At 32.1% G+C, this 19,867-nt stretch overlaps 1 protein-coding gene across 3 annotated transcripts; it reads right to left on the bottom strand.

Annotated features, from left to right (window-relative positions):
* Positions 1–418: 418 nt before the first annotated feature.
* On the bottom strand, positions 419–9,647 carry LOC125853448 (pentatricopeptide repeat-containing protein At2g13600-like). Of its 3 annotated transcripts, none has more exons than XM_049533137.1 (3): positions 7,476–9,647; positions 1,693–1,806; positions 419–863 (listed from the first exon to the last, which is right to left on the bottom strand). In XM_049533137.1, the coding sequence occupies exon 1, from the start codon at positions 9,497–9,499 to the stop codon at positions 7,775–7,777; it is 1,725 nt and encodes a 574-aa protein (XP_049389094.1). In that variant the 5' UTR covers positions 9,500–9,647; the 3' UTR covers positions 419–863; positions 1,693–1,806; positions 7,476–7,774. The 3 variants fall into 3 exon arrangements, with proteins under 3 accessions (XP_049389094.1, XP_049389096.1, XP_049389095.1); XM_049533139.1 differs by having other exon boundaries at positions 419–853; XM_049533138.1 differs by having other exon boundaries at positions 7,499–9,647.
* Positions 9,648–19,867: the final 10,220 nt, after the last annotated feature.

Raw genomic sequence — 19,867 nt, 5'->3', positions numbered from 1 at the left:
AATTTTGACATAAAGTTAGTTAAAAAAGAGATTCCAATACATTTTACTATTTTAAACAAACCATGATAACGAGTCTTTATCGGAATAGTGTTGTAATGGAGTATTTGTAACAAATAAAGATAAGTTTAATTTTTAATAAGTGATACTAAAATTTCAAATATAGAGAACCGCATTTAACTAATCTAGAGGTTGTCTGTCACCCGCCACTTTGTTTGTCCAAGTCCAAATTTAAAAGTCATGGCTGCTTATTGCGTTCATTATACTATTGTTGTTGTTTTCAAATTTTCATATAGTATTGGGGATTTTTTTTCAAAGGATATCAAGGCATCAATCATGCCATCAAAGAATATGTCATCATGACATATGTTAAAGTTAAAATTAAATCCAATCAGCCGGAAAATAAAGAAAAACAACTCCATTAACTCTTAAACAACGGGAGGAGCTATTAAGAAAATTAAGATTCATTAGAATGAGATGTGAAAAAAGAAAAAAAAAAGATGTGTTAAGATTAAAACATCACACCAAGATGTATAAAGGTTAACCAAAATAGATTTATTTTACTCGCGGACTACTCCACCTATAGCCTTAAATTTTGATGAGGATGCTCGATTTTTTTCATGGTATCAGAGATAAACTTTTGCAAGCTTATTTTCTCGTTTGTAAGTCACAAGCCAAACGTTTCTTAGCTCGTTCCTTCACCCATAAGTCTGTTCCCACAACTGTTTGCTCTCCAATTTTAGCCACTTGTGTATAATCTCTGCCTATTACGTCGCTCCGGGGCTCTCTCTTTCAATGATGCACATTGAGCTTCTTGCTTTACTCTCTCCAAGACAACCTTCAGCTTGCTGAGCAACTGCGGGTTCCTTAGAATCAAGCAGATGAGCAACAACAACATATACAGTAAAATCAAGCAGATGAGAAACAAAAATAAAAATCAATAAAAAAGAAAAGAAAAAAATGAATACTTATTTAACCTAGAGCGAGGTTATGTTAGAAATATACGATATCCAACATAGATAGTGTAAAAGCTTCCACAAGATTTAAAATATTCACGAGCTACTTCACTGATTGTTCTTCGGATTTTGACTTGAATACTCAAACTTTTTCACAAGCTACTATTTCAAAACAAACCAAATTCCTAAACTACTGGAGTGTCTTGTGAAGAATATATTAATGCTCAGGACGTTTCTGAGTAAAGCTACACCAAATTCCAAAACCATTGGAGTGTCTTGTGAAGAATATGTTAATACTCAGAAAGTTTCTGAGTAACGCTGCCATTTCAAATGAAACCAAATTCCTAAACCACTGGAGTGTCTAGAAGTAAACTAGTAGTTTTAAATTGCTTAAGCTTCAACAAATTGTCCCTTATCTATTACAGAATCCTCATATCAAATCTCTAAGAACCAAATTAACCTTGCTTAAAGAGAACTTATCAGTCCATTATTTTTCACATTTGAAGAATGATTATTAAAGAGTGCTTGTCAATTTCATGTCTCAAAGGTAAGTTAATATAAGTGTTATAAAAGCAAGTGAACCAACACAATAGATATTCCCTGTCAAAATTAAATGCAAAGGCTAGAGGCAAGATGGATCAGGATTAGAAGAGCTGAATTTTAATAAGGTACAAGTGGTACACCAACCAGAGTTTCAGAAACTGCCATAGTAAAAATTCAAATAGAGAGAGCAGTATACCTCAGAGCTGTTGACTTTATATTTGGCTGTTGGCCTATCCCAGCTTCTTCATACTGCTGTAGTGAACTATGAGCAGACTGGTTTTGTGCTTAAGTCAAAGAATGCAGATATAACCTGCGATCAATAGCAACAGCAGAGACAAAATTAGTAAATCGTGGTACCTATAGGAATTGTCATATTTAAGGAATAACTGTGAAAATTCTAAGCTAAAGACCTCATTTCACCATTGAAGGTTCTGGAAGAAAATTGAATTAGAAAAGAGGAAGAAGAATCGTTTTATTTCATCATCTGATCAGTGTTACAATTGTGCCTTATTTATATACTTACATTTCAGATTCAATCCACCAGAAATACATTCTCTAACTAACTTTGATTCCCTATCCAATTACAGCTAATTACCCTTTTAACCCACTAACTGATTAAGTCCATACTAACTACGTCTAAACAGTTATAACCAACTGTGTACAGTAATAACAGAAAATGGGAATTCAACACTCCCCTCAAGCTGAAGGGTGCAGAATGTTAAGCACACCTAGCTTGCCTAACAAATGCAAGTGTTGAGTATGATTCAACCCTTTTGTTAACAAATCAGCTATTTGTTGTTGTGTGTGCACATACACTGTTTGGATTACACCAGCCTTGACTTTGTCTCGAATGAAGTGGCAATCGATTTCAATGTGTTTGGTCCTTTCATGAAACACAGGGTTTGCTGCTAGCTGAATGGCAGACTTGCTATCACTCAATATTGTGATTGGCATCTGAATAGACACATTAAGCTCTTTGAACAGCCCTATCAACCAAGTTACTTCTGCTACAGCTGAAGTCATGCTTCTATACTCAGCTTCAGCTGAGCTTCTAGATACTGTCTGTTGCTTCTTTGATTTCCATGACACTATAGACTCTCCAAACTTTACAATATACCCTGTAACTGATCTTCTAGTTTTAGGGGAAGCAGCCCAATCTGAATCACACCAACATGTCAATGTTGTGGTAGGTTGAGCCTTCAACCAAATACCTTGGCCAACTGTTCCTTTCAGATACTTCACCACCCTGACAGCTGCTTCCCAATGGGACCTTTTCGAATGTTGCATAAATTGACCAAGTGTCTGAACAGCATAACTGATGTCAGGTCTAGTAATTCTGGCATACATTAACTTGCCTACCAGCCTTTGATAAGCTGAGCAATCTGTTAATACATCATCTCCATGTAATCCAGTAGCCTTGTCAAATTCCACTGAGGTCAATCTCAAATTGGATTCTAATGGAGTAGCTGTTGTTTTTGCACCACTTAAACCAATATCAGAAATCAGCTCTAACATGTACTTCCTTTGATTCAGAATGATGCCATTCTTGGATCTTAACACCTCAATTCCCAAGAAATATTTAAGCTCTCCAAAATCTTTAAGTTTGAATTGTTTATGCAATGTCTCCTTTGCTTCTTTGATCAGTGCCTCATTGTCCCCAGTAATGAGTAAGTCATTAACATATATCAAAATAATAACCATCCCCTCTGGCTTCTTCAAGGTGAACAAGGAGTAGTCATGAGAACTTTGAATGAAGCCTGCTGATAATAAAGTGTTGGTGAGCTTGATGTTCCACTGTCTAGAGGCCTGCTTAAGGCCATACAAGGACATGATCAACTTGCGTGGTCCCTTGAGTTCTAAAACCTTCAGGCATCTCCATATAAACCCCCTCATCCAGGTCACCTTGTAAAAATGCATTGTATACATCCATTTGATAAAGAGACCAGCCTTTTTAAACAGCTAAAGCAATGACACATCTAACAGTAACCATTTTTGCAACTAGAGAAAAAGTGTCGCGGTAGTCTATTCCCTCCTGTTGACTATAGCCCTTGGCTACAAGTCTGGCCTTGAACCTTTCCACCTCACCATTAGCTTGATATTTTATCTTATAGATCCACTTAGAACCAACTACATGTTTGTCTTTAGGCAAATCAACTACCATCCAGGTTTTGTTGTCTTCAAGTGCCTTGATTTCAAGTTTCATAGCATCAATCCATCTATCATCAGTACTAGCTTGTTTAAAGGTCTGAGGCTCAGTTAAGGTTGAAAACTTGGCAAGATAGCTGTGATACTTTGATGACACATGAGTATAACTGAGATGATTAGCAATGGGATACCTGCTACTATGTCCCTTTGTAGGAGCTGAGTAATCTGTCATCCATATAGGTGGTCTAGTTGTCCTGGTAGACCTCCTAATAGAAGTTTCAGGTGGTTGGGCATCTATTGACTCAGCTGTGTCAACTGAGTTGTCAATGTTGGGTAATATCTCTGCAGGCTCATCACCAATCTCTGCAACCACAGGAACAACAGGTGGGCAATCCTCTGGTACTACCACTTCCAGATAGGCAGGATCTTCAAACATTAAGGTGACACACTTGTAACAGGCTGTTGAATGAGTAGGCAGATTTAGTCATAATCTGCTCCACCATTGAGCTGGCAGATTTGATTATAATCTGCTCCACAAATAAAGCTGGCAGATTTAATTAGAATCTGCTCCTGTGAATATGGGATTAGAATATATTATTCTAGGAAAATAGTTTAGAGGAAATCCCTTGATTCAAGGATTTCCTAAGAATTAGGGATTGATTAGTTTATTTGGTCTTTACTTGTTCTCTTATAAATACTGTAGAAACACTATGAATAAAATATACTTTTCCAGTATCTAAACTTTCACAGGTTCTTTAGGAAGTTGTGGAGAAGCAAATGGAAATATCTGTTCTTGAAAAACAACATCTCTACTGACCAGAAGCTTGTTTGTGTGTAAGTCCAATAACAAATATCCCTTTTTGAGTTTCTGAATACCCCATCAGAACAACAGACTTTGCCCTTTCTGATAACTTGTCATTCCTTGGAATAACTGATGCATAGCCAAGACATCCTATGACTCTTAAATGACCAAGGTTAGGGGATTTTGAGAACATCATCTCATAAGGACTCTTGCCACCATTAAGTTCTGATGTTGGTAATCTGTTGATGAGATATACTGCTGCTTTGACACAAAGACCCCAATATCTGAGGGGCATGCAGGCCTGAAATCTGATTGCCCTAGCTACATTCAAAATATGCCTATGTTTCCTTTCTACCACACCATTTTGCTGTGGTGTGTGAGGACAACTACTCTGATGTGAGATACCCAAATTCAGGAATAACTCCTTGCACTGAGAGTTGAAGAACTCAGTCCCATTGTCTGATCTTACTGTCTTTATGGTGTGACTAAATTGGTTCTTAATCATTAATAAGAAATTCTTTATGGCAACAATAGTTTCAGATTTAAGCTGCAGTAAATGAATCCATGTATATCTGCTATAATCATCAACAATTGTCAAGAAGTAATGTTTCTTATCAAATGTAGGAATCTTATATGGTCCCCATAGATCCATGTGTACAAGTTCAAATGACATAGATGTTTTGGAATTACTAATAGGAAATGATAATCTAGTGTGCCTAGCTAGAGGGCAGACTAAACAACTATTCAGTAGTTCAACATCCTTATTACTATGCAGTAAATCTAAGCATTTCAAAATATGAGAAGAAGGGTGGCCAAGTCTTCTACTCCACAGATCACAGTCCTGCAGTGATACTCCTGCAACTATTTTCTGATTACTTTGAGTTCCACAAGTGTTCTGTAAGTCAGGTTCATCTCTGAGTATGTATAAACTTCCTTCCTCCCTACCAATCCCCTTCACCCTGCCGCTGTAAAGGTCCTGGAAGACACAGAAGTCAGGGTAAAAGGAAACAAAGCATGAAAAGTTCCCTGGTTATCTGTGACACTGATAGTAAGTTAAACTTAAAATCAGGAACACATAGCACATCTTTGACAGTTTCATTGTCAAACAGAAATATCTCTCCTATGTGTGATATAGTGGCCTTATCACCAGTAGGCAAATTCACCTTGTCATGATGAGGATCAGTTGTGCATCTACTGTTTGTTAACAAGTGTTTATCTGCTGTTATATGATGAGAAGCTCCAGAATCTATTATCCATCTATGTGAGCTAGCATTTGTTGAAAAACAATTAGCCATACCTGTCAACTTGGCCTGCTTCATGTCCTTGTTGTCTTTGCCCAGCATATTCATTATTTGCTTGTATTCTCCATCAGTGAATGTATGTCCTTTAGTGACAAAGGCATTATTCACTTCATGACTGGTAGATGCCACTTGAGTTTGATCTGGATGATCTTTTGAAATGTTGTTTGCTAGGTGATTTCCTGTTTGATCTCCAAAGTTGCCATATCCATGATTTTCATGTCCTCCAGAATGAGAATTGAATGGACTTGCCTTTGAGTTGTTAAAACCAGATTTCTTCCTGTTTTTCTAGTCAGCTGGATAGCCAATTAGCTTGTAACAGTTCTCCTTAGTATGTCCAGTGTAGTGACAATATTCACATCTTCATCCTTTGTAATTCTGATTTCCCTGATTATAGCTTTGTCCTCTGTTAACATTCATAGCAATTGTTTCTGGCATTGCATTAGCAGTTACCACACAAGTATTTTGTTGCTGAATCTCATCCTCTATAATCATAGCATAAGCTTGATTAATGGATGGAGTAACACCTTTCAACAAAATCTGTCTCCTAGCCTGCTCATAAGACTCATTCAAACCACTGAGAAACTGAATCAATCTAAGCTGACAGAGACGATCTGCATATTCCTTTGATTTTGGACAAGCACAACTAGGTGAAGGCACAAGTGCATCAAATTCACCCCAGAGATTCTTCAATTTAGTATAGTAAGTCGAGACAGAGTCTGTACCTTGTGATAATGTGTTGATCTCCCTATGCAGTTGATAAATCCTCATTCGATTTACCTTATCAAACCTCTCCTTCAAGTCTACCCGTATATGCCCTGGTAGCATAAACTATTCCACTCAGAAGATCTTCACTAACTGCACTCATCAACCACGATAGAACTATTGCATTACAGGTATCCCATTGTTCATGCAATTCTTCTCAATACAAAGATCTACTGCAAGCTCCCGTTACAAATCCATATTTCCTCTTCCCTAACAGAGCAATTCGCATTGACCTACTCCAAATTCCATAGTTCTCAGGACCAGTGAGTTTGATAGGAATCAAAGATGCACCTGAAGCATCTGATGGACCTATATAGAGAGGATGATTCTGATCTATTCTCACGTTCGCCATTGTCGTCTTCTTCGCAATTTTGTTGTATTGAAACAATACTCTGATCTACTAGATAGCAAGCATAACCTACTCTGATACCATGTGAAAATTCTAAGCTAAAGACCTCATTTCACCATTGAAGGTTCTGGAAGAAAACTGAATTAGAAAAGAGGAAGAAGAATCGTTTTATTTCATCATCTGATCAGTGTTACAATTGTGCCTTTTTTATATACTTACATTTCAGATTCAATCCACCAGAAATACATTCTCTAACTAACTTTGATTCCCTATCCAATTACAGCTAATTACCCTTTTAACCCACTAACTGATTAATCCCATACTAACTACTTCTAACCAGCAATAACCAACTGTATACAGTAATAACAGAAAATAGGAATTCAACAATAACAACATTAAGAAATTTAACTAGCTCGTGATTTAGGAGACGTAATAGGCATGTCATCAACACCACTTCACCCTAGAGAAACATTTGGATGCTGGAAATGGGATCTTCAAACCTGAAGCCAGTGGTTCATAAAAAACTGAACGGTTGTGATAGCTAACAGGTCCATGTGAAAGAACAATCACAACCTTATCACAAAAATGAAAAACATTAAATCAAGGCACAGAAACATTACCTGTGCACCAAATAGGTGGATACCTGCACGTTAATGATGGATCCATCTACTGCTCATAACATCAACATCTCTGAAACTTCAAGCAGCAAGGACTGTATTATAGTGCCTAGCATCTGATGGTCATGTTTCTTACCTTTAAGATAAGTGATAATATCTGGAAAGACAAAAATTCTGCCTCGCTTTTTCTTTCCCAAAATTTCAGCAGGACTGGTTTGCACCAAAGCTCATAGTCGTTAAAAGTAGAAAGCTTTGTACATGGTTACAACCTCTTTCAATCATATCAAGAAAATGCATCATCTTCAAGAAAGTATTGAGCTTTCAGTTTGAAATACGTATCCAACATCCTTCATTGGATCGATGAGTTTAGTTAGCAATTCTTTTATTTCTTCTGACCGACTGTGGGACTGGTCTTTACTGACAAACTTATGTCTGATGTTTTTTATCTCAATCCAACTATAAGCTGCTTCTTTCACCAATCCTCTGTTATCCATGTACCTTCGCAGACTGCGGGCATCATCCCACCTTCCTGCTGCTGCATAGATGTTGGATAACATAATATACCTGGCAGCATTATCAGGTTCCAGCTCAAATAGAGCTTCTGCTGCCCTTCTAGCAAGTTTTAAGTTCCCATGTACCCTGCAAGCACCCAGAAGCGCGCCCCACATTCCAATATTGTTTGTTCCCCAAGGAGCTCCCTTGATTAATTCCGCAGCTTCCCAAAGTCTATTCTTCCGTCCAAGTAAATCAATCAAGATCCCATAGTGATCTAATTGGGGCACTATACCGTATTCCCTCTCCATGGAATGAAGATAGTGGAATCCTTCAGATAGTAAACCACAGTGGCTACAGGCAGATAAAACCCCAAGAAAAGTTACATGATTTGGTTTTGTACCTGCTTCAATCAATTTGTCAAACATGATCAATGACATCTCTCCATTCCCATTTTGAGCGAACCCAATTATTATTGAGTTCCAAGTAACTCGATCCTTCCCATCTAACCTCCCAAACAATGTCATAGCAGATATCATGTCTCCACATTTACAATACATGTCAATCAAAGCATTAACTATAAACACATTATGCAAATCAATTAAACACGTATATCTAAAAATGTGTCCATGAACCTGCTTCCCTTTTTCTATAATAGGTATGTCTGCACAAGCACTTAGAACACTAACATAAGTGGATGCACTGGGCACAATACCTTCTTCCAGCATTTCCTTAAAAATACACAAAGCCTTCTCTCCTTCTCCATTCTGAGCAAACCCCATGATCAAAGCAGTCCAAGCCACCACATTTCTGACTGGCATGTTATCAAAAAGTGAGCACGCATCTTCCAATCTAGATGCACGTATATAAGCAACCAACATCGAAGTCCAGGAGAATACATCAGTCTCGTGCATTTGACAGAAAACAGAATATGAGTACTCAGGTTTGCCACATTTCCCATAAGCATCAATCAGTGCATTGCAAACCACAAGATTAAACCTCACACCAATCACAGTCGCAAACCCATGCAATTCGCGCAACAACCTCAACACACCCAAACATGCGCAAGCATTTACCACACCAACAACTGTAAACTCGTCAATCAAGAACTCATCCCCACATTGTCTTTGCGTTCTTTTGAAAAAGCCCATAGCTTTTCCTGGAAACCCATGATGAGTTAAGCTAGATATAACCGAGTTATAGCTCACAACATTTGGTTCAGGCATTACATCGAGCACCTGGAAGGTTTCCCCAAAAAGACCCTTTTTACAATAAGCTGAGAGTATTGTGTTCCAAGATTGTGCATTCTTGTTTGATACTTCATTAAATGCCTGTTGCGCATATTCTACAGAGCTACATTTAGCATACATGTCAATCAACCGATTGGCGAGGAATGTGTTAAAGTTTAATGCTGTCTTTATCAGCCGTGAATGGATGAGTCTCCCCAGCTTGAGATCATTAGTTCGAATGCATTTTGAAAGGAGGTTCGCCAAGTTATGGGAAGTGTCTGAAGATATCGCTTCAATTGGTTGCATTAGAGCAAACAGCAATAAACTCCAATTAAGAAAGAAATTGGATAGATTTTGTTAGAAACTCAAGAGAATTACCAATTAAGTAATACCTAACAAAGCTGAAACTCGCCATCAATATTTGATCAAGCTTAATTCACCCCGAGTTTTGAGCTTGTTCCCTCCATAAATTGAAAACAGGCCGTTGGATTATACAGATCCGTCAACTATAAATCAAATATAATGTACATTCAAAAAATAACAAGAATCATCTTCAGTCTATTTTTGTTAACAAACTAATTGAACCAAAAAAAAAATATTTTTTAATTTATCATGTTTTAGCCACATCGAGAAGATCAAAGTTATCTAAAAAGAATAAAGATGTGGATAGGAAATGAATCTTTCATTTAAATTTAAATTTTGTATGTTGTTAGTTTATATGTTTTTGACTTCATCAACTAAATTAACTTGCAACAATACATAAGTCTTGAAATATTTATACACTAGGTTCCGATGTTTACAAAAATTAGGTAAAAAAATCATTTTAAAAATATTACGTTCAACTATTTAGAGATTTTCTTTAATAAAATATTTAGTACGTATGTACATTATAGACACTGCAATTCACCTTTTATAAAATGTACAGAAATATTGGAAATTTAATGAAATTACGTAGGTGTTTAGTTATGAAAATAAAAAAAAAATTACTTTATTTGGAATTTTTGAAGTTGGAGTTGTATTTGGCCATACTTTTTACAAAGAATATTTAGAATTTGAATATATTTTGTCTGAATATGATTTAAACCCTGAATTTCTAAAAATTAGAAAACTCACCCAACTTGACTAGGTTAACTACGTGTACATATATTCATTCGACTTGACAAACTTTTTGTTGGTAGCGTGAGTTTCTTAAAAAAAAAGACAGAAGGATGAATCTTGCAACCTTTTGGATAGTACAAGGATGTTTTTTGTTCACTTAAATACACAGGTCTAAGTCATACTTCAGAGATGATTTTAGCCAAAAACTCGATTATCCACGTTCACATTGTCTCTTTTGTCACCCTTAATTAAAATTTTCCTCTTAGTTTTATTCCGCAATAAGTATAAAGAAAACTTTTAAATTTATAATATTTTATTTAAAAGAATGGTACAAAATTATTCCTCGCTAATCTATTTGCCCCCAAATACCTCTTATGTCTTATATTATCCTTATTTTGTAGCAACCTCTAATTTAGATCCAATTAATAAATTAATCAGTGAGTGATGCTCATCCAATAGTCAACCCATAATTAATTTAAACTAACCCAAAAATCCACTCATTTCTGAAAAAAGGAACAGCTTTGAATTGTTTGTTTTTGTTTGAACTCCAACCGCCCGTAACATGAAATTCACAAGAAGAAAAAAGAAAAAGTTTTTCTATCAATAAACAACCAATAATAACATAGATGAGGTATCTTGATTTTTGACACTAGCAATCACCTACATCAAAGACATTTTAAGAAGAAGAAAAAAATGTCATATTGATCCGTAGTTTTTATGCAAATTTACTATTCTATTATTCTTGAAAATCAACATATTAAAAGAAAAATTATTCTAAATAAACAATATTTTTACACCTGTACATAAAATGTATCAAATAATTCAAAAATTGTATGATATATTTGCTGGCTACTTCAATTGGAGTGTAGAATTCTCCCTATTAAATAACAATGGCCGGTGCTGAGGTAATCATGGCTGTGAAGGTAGAATTTTTTTTGATTGGAGTTTGATTTGGGACAGGTCGATTTGATTTGGAAATCAATTGATTTTAAAATAATTTAGGTTAATTATAAACTGATTTTGATAACTTCTTAGTAAATGTATAAGAAGTTGTTTGGTAATTCTTCATTTCATTTTACCTGATTCTATTTAATATGAAAATTTAACATAAAAATAAATAATTTTGAAATATGCATTTTAAATAATTATGCGTTCGTGGTTAGGATACTTTTTTTAAAAATTGAAATGATATCTCTTACACCTTTATAATTTGACTGGAAAGAAATGATTTTTTTTCAAATTTATTATGTGAAAAAAAAAATGAAGATACCTTATGTATAAAAATAGTTTATTTTAAAAAAATATTTCTTAGATGAATTTTAAAGTTTAATTGTTTGTAGTTATAATAAGGTGATATTCTTTTTTAGATAAACTAGAAAGGAAAGGGTGTCACATAGGGATGGAGGGAGTATAACATTAAATAGCTATACAAATATTTCATTAGAGTAAATGAAAAGTTTAGAATGAAATTGTTTACTTTTTAAAATTTTAAATAGACTAAAAAAATGATCATAAACCTTTTTTTAAAACAAAATGAGAAGAAAATTGGGGATGAGAGAAATGGAAGAGTGAGATTATAACTCTGCCAATATTGGGCCTTTTTCTTTTGAAGCAACTTTAACATTCTAAATCCAATAACCAAAAATGATCGATTATTTTAATTTGTTGTAATAGGTAACATATTCAAATTTGTAAATTATAAAGCACATTTTAAGACAGCTAACCTACAGGCTACAAGTATTATTTGGACGATGTAATAATGTAAAAAAAAATAAAAAAATCAGTATGTATGTAACACAAACTCAAAGATTAATTAGTAAATGCATACAAAATATTGAGAACTTTTGGGCTGGCCTTCCATCATCAATGCCAAGGTTAGGCAGCCATTTTAAAGAAGAATCTATTGGCCCCATGAGTTTGAAATGTTTCTTCATCCAAAATAAAATATCTTTGTGATGAAGACATAAAGTTATGTTTTAGTGGGTTGTCAAAAATGTTAAGGCATACTGTATAAATATATATTTTAAGGCATCTTACGTCGTAATTAACGTTTAACATGGTATTCATATTATGTCATATAAGACGCACATATTTATTTATTCAATTTTTAAAAAGTTTAAATACCTATTAGTAAGTAGTAACACTCAAAATTTGAGGATATAGATGTCGACTGAAGCTAAATTAAATGACACATTACACATTTATATATTATATCATTACTCTCATAAATTATTTAATTTTACATATTCAACTACACTTCATATGTAACCCACTTCTTCTTCTTGATAAAATAAAATACTTTACTTTAAATATTAAAGTTAAATACAAAATCAGCATCTTTATTTCTATGTCAAGTAAAAAAAAAAAAAAGAATAGTCAAAATCTTATTTGAAACTAGTTTCTACTCTTTGAGCTTATTTGGATTAATTTATTTTAGATGTTTTTTACTCAAAATAACTTTAAACGACTTTGTAATGTTTGAATAAACTAAAAAAGTGCTTTGTGCTTTTAAGGACTTGTTTTAATGCTTTTCAAAATTTAAGTTGAAAGTATAAAGAAATCCTTTCCAATAATCTTTTAAAAAATGTGAAGTTCTTAAATACGTTATGTCAGAACATTCGTTTTAGGTGAACACATTAAGTGGAAGTCTCCATCAATAGATTTAAAACGATTATTCATTAATTTATATCATTGATATATCATAGTTCATCGAACTAGAATATGTATATATATATATATATAGAATCGTGATTCGTATAATAGAGTAGTACTGATGATTGACCTTAATATTAATGTCTAATTGTATCATCTTAATTTCTCTCTTTTATTCTCTAATATAATATAAAGAAGGAAAAATTACGCGGAAAAGCAAACATAAACTAGTTAATTAGCTAATATAACTATAGTTTAAATTAATTACGGCTCGCAACTTAATTTTTGCTTAAATTATGTCGCTTGTCCTCTTTTATATATATACAAATACAAATTATACACATATATATATACAATTATATGACAGATATACAAATACAATTAGCCTCTCTCCAGTCTCTGTCCTTTCTCATTCGCTTCTCTCATCTCTTTCCCAATCTCGCTCGTCAGATATACAAATATATATATATATATATAATTCGCTCCTCTCCACTCTCTTCCCTCTCTCCTCTCCCTCCCAATCTCGCTTTCCTCTCTCCTCCCTCTCCCAATCTCGCTCGTCACAAATACATATGTATATCAGTTACATATATATAATTATTTGACAGATATACATATACAATTTGCCTCTTTCCACTCTTTGCCCTCTCTCGCTCGCCTCTCTCCTCCTTCTAACATGTAGCTACGAATCGTAATTAACAAACTATAGATATAGAGCATAATTAAGTTATTTTTGAGTAGCAATATGCGAAAATTTCACAAAGAATAACTTCATTCACGGTCAGTCAACTTTTATTTTATTTTATTTAATTCAAGTTATTAATTATTGTTTTTTATAAAATAAATTATTCAAACTTTATTTAGATATCATATATATATATAAGATCATTACACTATTTGTTGTAGTTAAAAAAATTCACTTAGTTTTATCAAAATTTCTTAGAAATTTAAACACTTTAACAATTTTAGTTATATCCAAAAAGTTGCTTAACTTTGATGGAAGTAATGTCTCCTTTGTTTTCTCATAATGGCTTTATATATATATGATACGTAGGCAAAATTGAGTGATTTTTGCATAGGCAAAGTAAAGTGATCTTTCTTATATTCTAAACGAGAAATAAGAAAGGCACTAACCGGAATATTGGAGGCATTTTTCAAATTGTGTAGTCAACTCAAGCAAAACCCACATATAAATTAATGTATACCTATGCACTTACAATTATAAATACACAATAATTTAGCGAAAATAGTACAATAAAATAAAAATTGAGTGATCATCGATGAAACTCCAAAGGAAGGTTCTCTCTTCGTTCTTTATTTAATAGCAAAGAAAAATGAAGCTATATATAGTTGAATATTATGATACTAGCTTAGTAGTACATTACTTTTTAGTCTGTTTAAAAAAAAATGACCACTTTCCTTTTTAGTCTGTTTAAAAAAAATGATCATTTTTTCTTTTTTTGTAACATTTTAATTTCAATTTTTCACGTGACATGTTTAAGGCCACAAGATTAAAAGATAATTTTGTACATTTGACATAACTTAATTTAGGACCAGAAAATTCAAAAGTTTTCTTTATTTTCTTAAATTCCGTATCAAATCATATTAGACCACTCTTTTTTAAACGGAAGAAGGAGTATTATTTATAATGAAAAAATGGTGGTGTGAGTGTGTCGGCAGATGAGTAGGGGTATTTCTCGTGAACTTAAGAAATTAGAAAGGTGCTGCCCCATTAAATAAGTGGGGAGAAAAGTGAACAGGTAAAGCACAATGTGAAAAAGCTGCTAACTCACCAGAAACATATTGCGTGCTATTCATTCATAATTCATAAAGAAAATGGCCTTTTTTCATTTCTACTTCTTTTTTCTTTATTCATGATTGGAAAATAGAGACACCTATAGTGACCCCATATAATGGGGACTATCACAAATAGATTGTTTAATAAATGCCCCGTCTTTTTTGTTTAAATCTGCCTTTCACTCGTAGAAGTCTATTCTGAAACATCTAGAATAATGTTAAACAAAGTATTAATTGTAGAGTAATATACTATTTTTTATACACGGTTTGGTTTATTATATTAAAAATAGTATATATGTATCATAAATTTGAGATAAATATCATAATACACTTAAACTATATATTTTTTTTTGTGTGTGTTTTATACCTTATTATTGAGAATGTGAGTTTCATACCTAAATTATCACTTATTAGTTTGAGAAACAATTAGATATGTTTACTGTTTATGTATAAAACTCACACTCTCAATAGCTTATGTATGAAACTAAAAATATCATCTACAATGATGGAAAAGATGTAAAAAGGGTTTTGAGAGACAATTTGGTCCTTCACCATTATAATAAATGCATTAAAACTCTTTGCATTACCAATATTATGGATTTCCGTTTATATTAGTAATGCACACCTTAATACATATAGACTAAATAAATATATTCTATATGTCCCCTTTTACCTGTCAAATTTTGATTTGACACACCTATTAAGAAAATATTAATTGATATAGTGACTAGTGAGTTTACCATTTTACTTTTCTTAATTGATAGGATCCCAAATATATTTATTCACAATATTTTTCAAAAACATTAATTCAATATTTGTAAATTTAGGGTATAAAAGAAAAAAAAAATTCTTTTTTTATTTGTCAAAAATGACAAGTAAAAAGAGACATCAAATTAAAAAATATTAGACAAGTAAATAAAAAGGGGAAAAATATCAAATAAGATACTACTCTTTCTGTCCCAAGTGACTTATTTTTCTTTTTAGTCAGTCCTTAAAAGAACGACACATTTCTATATTCTATATTAAGTAACAAGTTAACTATAAAATATCGATTTTACCCTTCATGAAATGATCTATAATCACACTAATTTATATCATTCATTTTGGACCATAAATTTTAAAAATCTTCGTTTTTTTCTTAATCTCCGTACTAGTCAAACTACCTCATACAAAATAAGACGGAGAGAGTACTAATAGGCACACAAATTAATGCATGGACTCTACTCTAATCGACCCCTTTTGTTGCTCCATCCGGCGTTCTGTTCATGTCTCAATTTCTTCTTCTTTTTTTGGTCAAAGTTCATGTCTCAATTTCACTTCTTTTACCTTCCATTCCTTTTCCCCTTTATAGTTTACTGGTTGTTTCCCCCCCTTTTAACTGTTCGAGTCTCATATGGTACTATGATATTTTTTGTCGGTAAAAGAAATTTCCTACTATTAAGTATTTGATTTTTTTTTCATAAGTCAAATACGTAAAAAAAAAATTCAAAATATGGATGATATTTAGATTTGATCTCGAAATTTCTGTTTGTTCTGATATCATATTGAAGTTGAAGTGTGTAAACATCTATTTTAAAAGCTTAAATTTATTAAAAATAAACCACACTTTTATTATTTAATCACATCCCTTGAGTATAATGATTAATTTATTGTTTATCTTGACTCTTGAGCAACAATTTTGCTAGTTCAATCTAAATGTACATATAGATTTTTACCCTTTTTTCTGTGTATAAATTACTGCACATAATGAATTGACAAATAAAACAACAATTTTAGAAACATGTAAATGACTTTGGCCTAATAAAATTTAAAAATGTCACCTTATTTTTCGAAAAAAAAAACGAACTAGTCATGAACTGGGCAGTTGTTTTCTCTATCTCTGTCAAAATAAGAAGTACAGTCACATGGCAACACTTCGCCATTTTCTGTAACTGACAAAACTGAGCAGTTGAAATATCTCGATGAGCTAAACTGCACAGTCAAGGCATTGTCTATTTTTGTTGTCTCTCTTTTCTTAACTTTTTTTTTGTGTATTACTCATATTTATTGCCAATGCTCAAAAGATGCAGAAGAAGGTAAAGCATATTCCTCACCGACACTCAATAACTCCTTTGGCTTTATTTGGTTTGGTTTTTCGAGCTAAGGTAATCAGCAAATTATAATTTAACGATTGATCGAGTTGATTTTATGATTATAAATATATTTTATATTGAACTAATTAAGTTGAAATATGGTTAATACGCGTTATCATTATGAGAAATGCCATCAAATGTGTCTCAATAATATTTAGACCAAAAATTACGAGATTATTCCTTTTATTGTGGGGTACTTAATGAGCCTCTGTGTTTTCCCCTGACTTGATATAGGAAAAGCCAATTGGCGTTCTTTTTTTATAAATAAAAATAATCCATCAAGTGTACGTCCAAATGATATAATAACAACATATTAGTAGTTATATTTTTGGTTTCCACCCGGTGTTAGGTATCTATATTGAAATTCGATTAAATTTATATTCACGTCAAAAAATTTTAAAGCGCTCCTTAACAAAGACGACTCCATATCCAAGGGAACTCAAACCAAATACCTCTAGTTAATAATGAAGGAATAACTTACTACCCCACCATAATAACATACTAATAGTTAATACATAGTAACAAAAAATAAATGTGTTTCTTCCTTAAGAAATCTAAGTTTTTTCAATGTGGGAATTTAGAGCTAAAGAATGAAATTGTGGATTCGAGCCTTGCTTGCACTTATCAACGAGAGAGGTAGTAAATCCAATAATTAATTTATGAAAGAATCTTTCAAGGCAAAACTGTTAAGGAAGCTTCCACCAAATTCAGAAAACTTGCATGTCTTCTCTAAGTTGCTTAAAGGTAAGGAGAAATAATTGAAATTGCACTGTTATAATTCCTCTGAAGAATTTATAGAAAATTATCTAAGATATATATCTCAATTAGTTTAATGCTTCATTATTATTATTATATTGATCTTTCCTAACTACCATATATATCCTTTAACTATAAACTTTAAAAGCACGGATAAATACATCGAGTATTCACACCAAATCAATCAATGTAAAACATATACGTACAATTTACATATACATTTTTCAACACTTAACATGACTAAGTAATACTATGCATTGTTTTCATTTTAATTTTGTTGATTCTTAAAAGTCAATTATGTATTAAATGTAATTAAACACTTGATCTCTAGGGTTTAAGTGATCTTTTTTTTTTCTCCTTTTTTACATAGAGTATGGTATCAGTCTATCAGATCGAGATCTTAATTACCACATTTGAATAATTACTATAATTAATCTTCGTTTATTGTTCTAAGTGTCCCTACGCTTAATTTGTCTATTAGTGATAGAATATCTCAATCATTCTGAGGACTGACAGTCTTTATTTTCCTCATTGCATGTGCTATGTTCACTAAATTACATACTAGTTATATTCTCCAAATGGTACGTTAAATCCAAATAGCAAATGATATATCACACGCAAAAAATGTTTCCGCTATATAGATGCCATGTCTCAAAATCACAGGCGGAATCAGAAATTTATAGAAGAAATTCAAAAAAGATTCTATGATATCATTATTGTAATTTTAACATATATATGACCTTAATCAATATTTTTGAACCCCATTATTGCTACATTTGATATTTTTCTTCATTTCACAGAGATTCAATAACTTCTATATAACCAAAAAAAAAATAACACTATTTGTGTATATAGTAGTATGATTTTTTAGCAAAAGGATTTTAATTAAATCCCTTTGATACTACTTGGTTCCACTACTCTCTAAAGTAAAATGTTCTTTGCCTCAATTTATGCGCTCATTTTTCCATTTAGTCTTTGTTCAAAAAGAATGTTACATTATTATAATTAGAAAGAACTTAATTCTAAAATTCTTTTTTAATCTTTAATGGAATGATTTATGATCACCCAAATATTTAAGGTTTATTCAGACTATAAAATTCAAAAATCTTATTTTTGTATGTGTCTAATCAAATAATACTACATGATAAATTAAAACGAAACGAATAATAAATCGAATTATTTGAGTGGGTCTCTCCCTTGTTGCCTTTTGCTTTTTCATTTTTGTTGTTGTTGGGGTTAAATCCATAATCTATGTCCCAATGTACTACTCTATTGCCTCATATGATTAATTCGCAAAGGGATTATAAAGTGTGATTTTAGGGATCCATTTGGTTATAAGAAAAAAAAATTCTCAATATTCGTTCACTTTTTTTTTAATTATTATAATTTGAAATTTGAAAAACCCCCGAAATCTTATTTTACTTTTATTAGATATTTTCCTTGTTCAAATTTTACCTATATTTTTTATATTTATAAAAAATACTTCATTTAAATTATATTACTATATGTTTTTTTAGGAAAAAATAAATTCAAACAATAAAATATTATTTACAAAAATTATAACCAAACATAACTCCATTTCAACTCTAACTTTAATATTTCGAATAAAGTAATTTTTTTTAATAATAATATGTAGTAGCTCGTATATGAAATCTATTCCATCACATTATGTATCGATTTTGAGATATTACTAGAGTAAATTTAATCGTATGTTATCAGTTAAATTAGTCAAGTTGGGACTATCTGCATAGTAGAAAGTGACAAGAAAAAAAAATATACGTTAAATGTCACTGTCTTTATAGAGAGTCAAACTTATAAATAGTTATAATAATATGTATAAAAAAATCTATTTACTTACAACGGTACTCTAAATTTAATGTGTACTGTTCAACGGGAAATAAACGTTGAAACATTTGACATGGAGTGAATCATCATTATTCATTCCATGTTTCATTTTTAACCCAAAAAAAATTAATTGCATTGAATAATAATATATATGCTTTAGATTAGAAAGCTAGACAATAATATAGTAATTAATTAATTAGCTAGGGCTGGTGTTCTTGGAACTTTATTATATATGCAACTTATTTTCATTTTCTTAGTATTTAGTTACTTGTACTTGCAGCAAGACTGCAAGAGATATGTATAGATGAAGAAAATGTTCTAACAATTAATAATATAGTTAATAATTCCTCGTTTTTATCGGTTATAAATAGTACTCTCTTTGTTCCAATTTATG

The sequence above is a fragment of the Solanum stenotomum genome, chromosome 1, assembly GCF_019186545.1.
Source record: "Solanum stenotomum isolate F172 chromosome 1, ASM1918654v1, whole genome shotgun sequence".
In the NCBI taxonomy this organism is placed as follows: Eukaryota; Viridiplantae; Streptophyta; class Magnoliopsida; order Solanales; family Solanaceae; genus Solanum; species Solanum stenotomum.
This window is presented reverse-complemented; position numbering and strand designations above follow the sequence as displayed.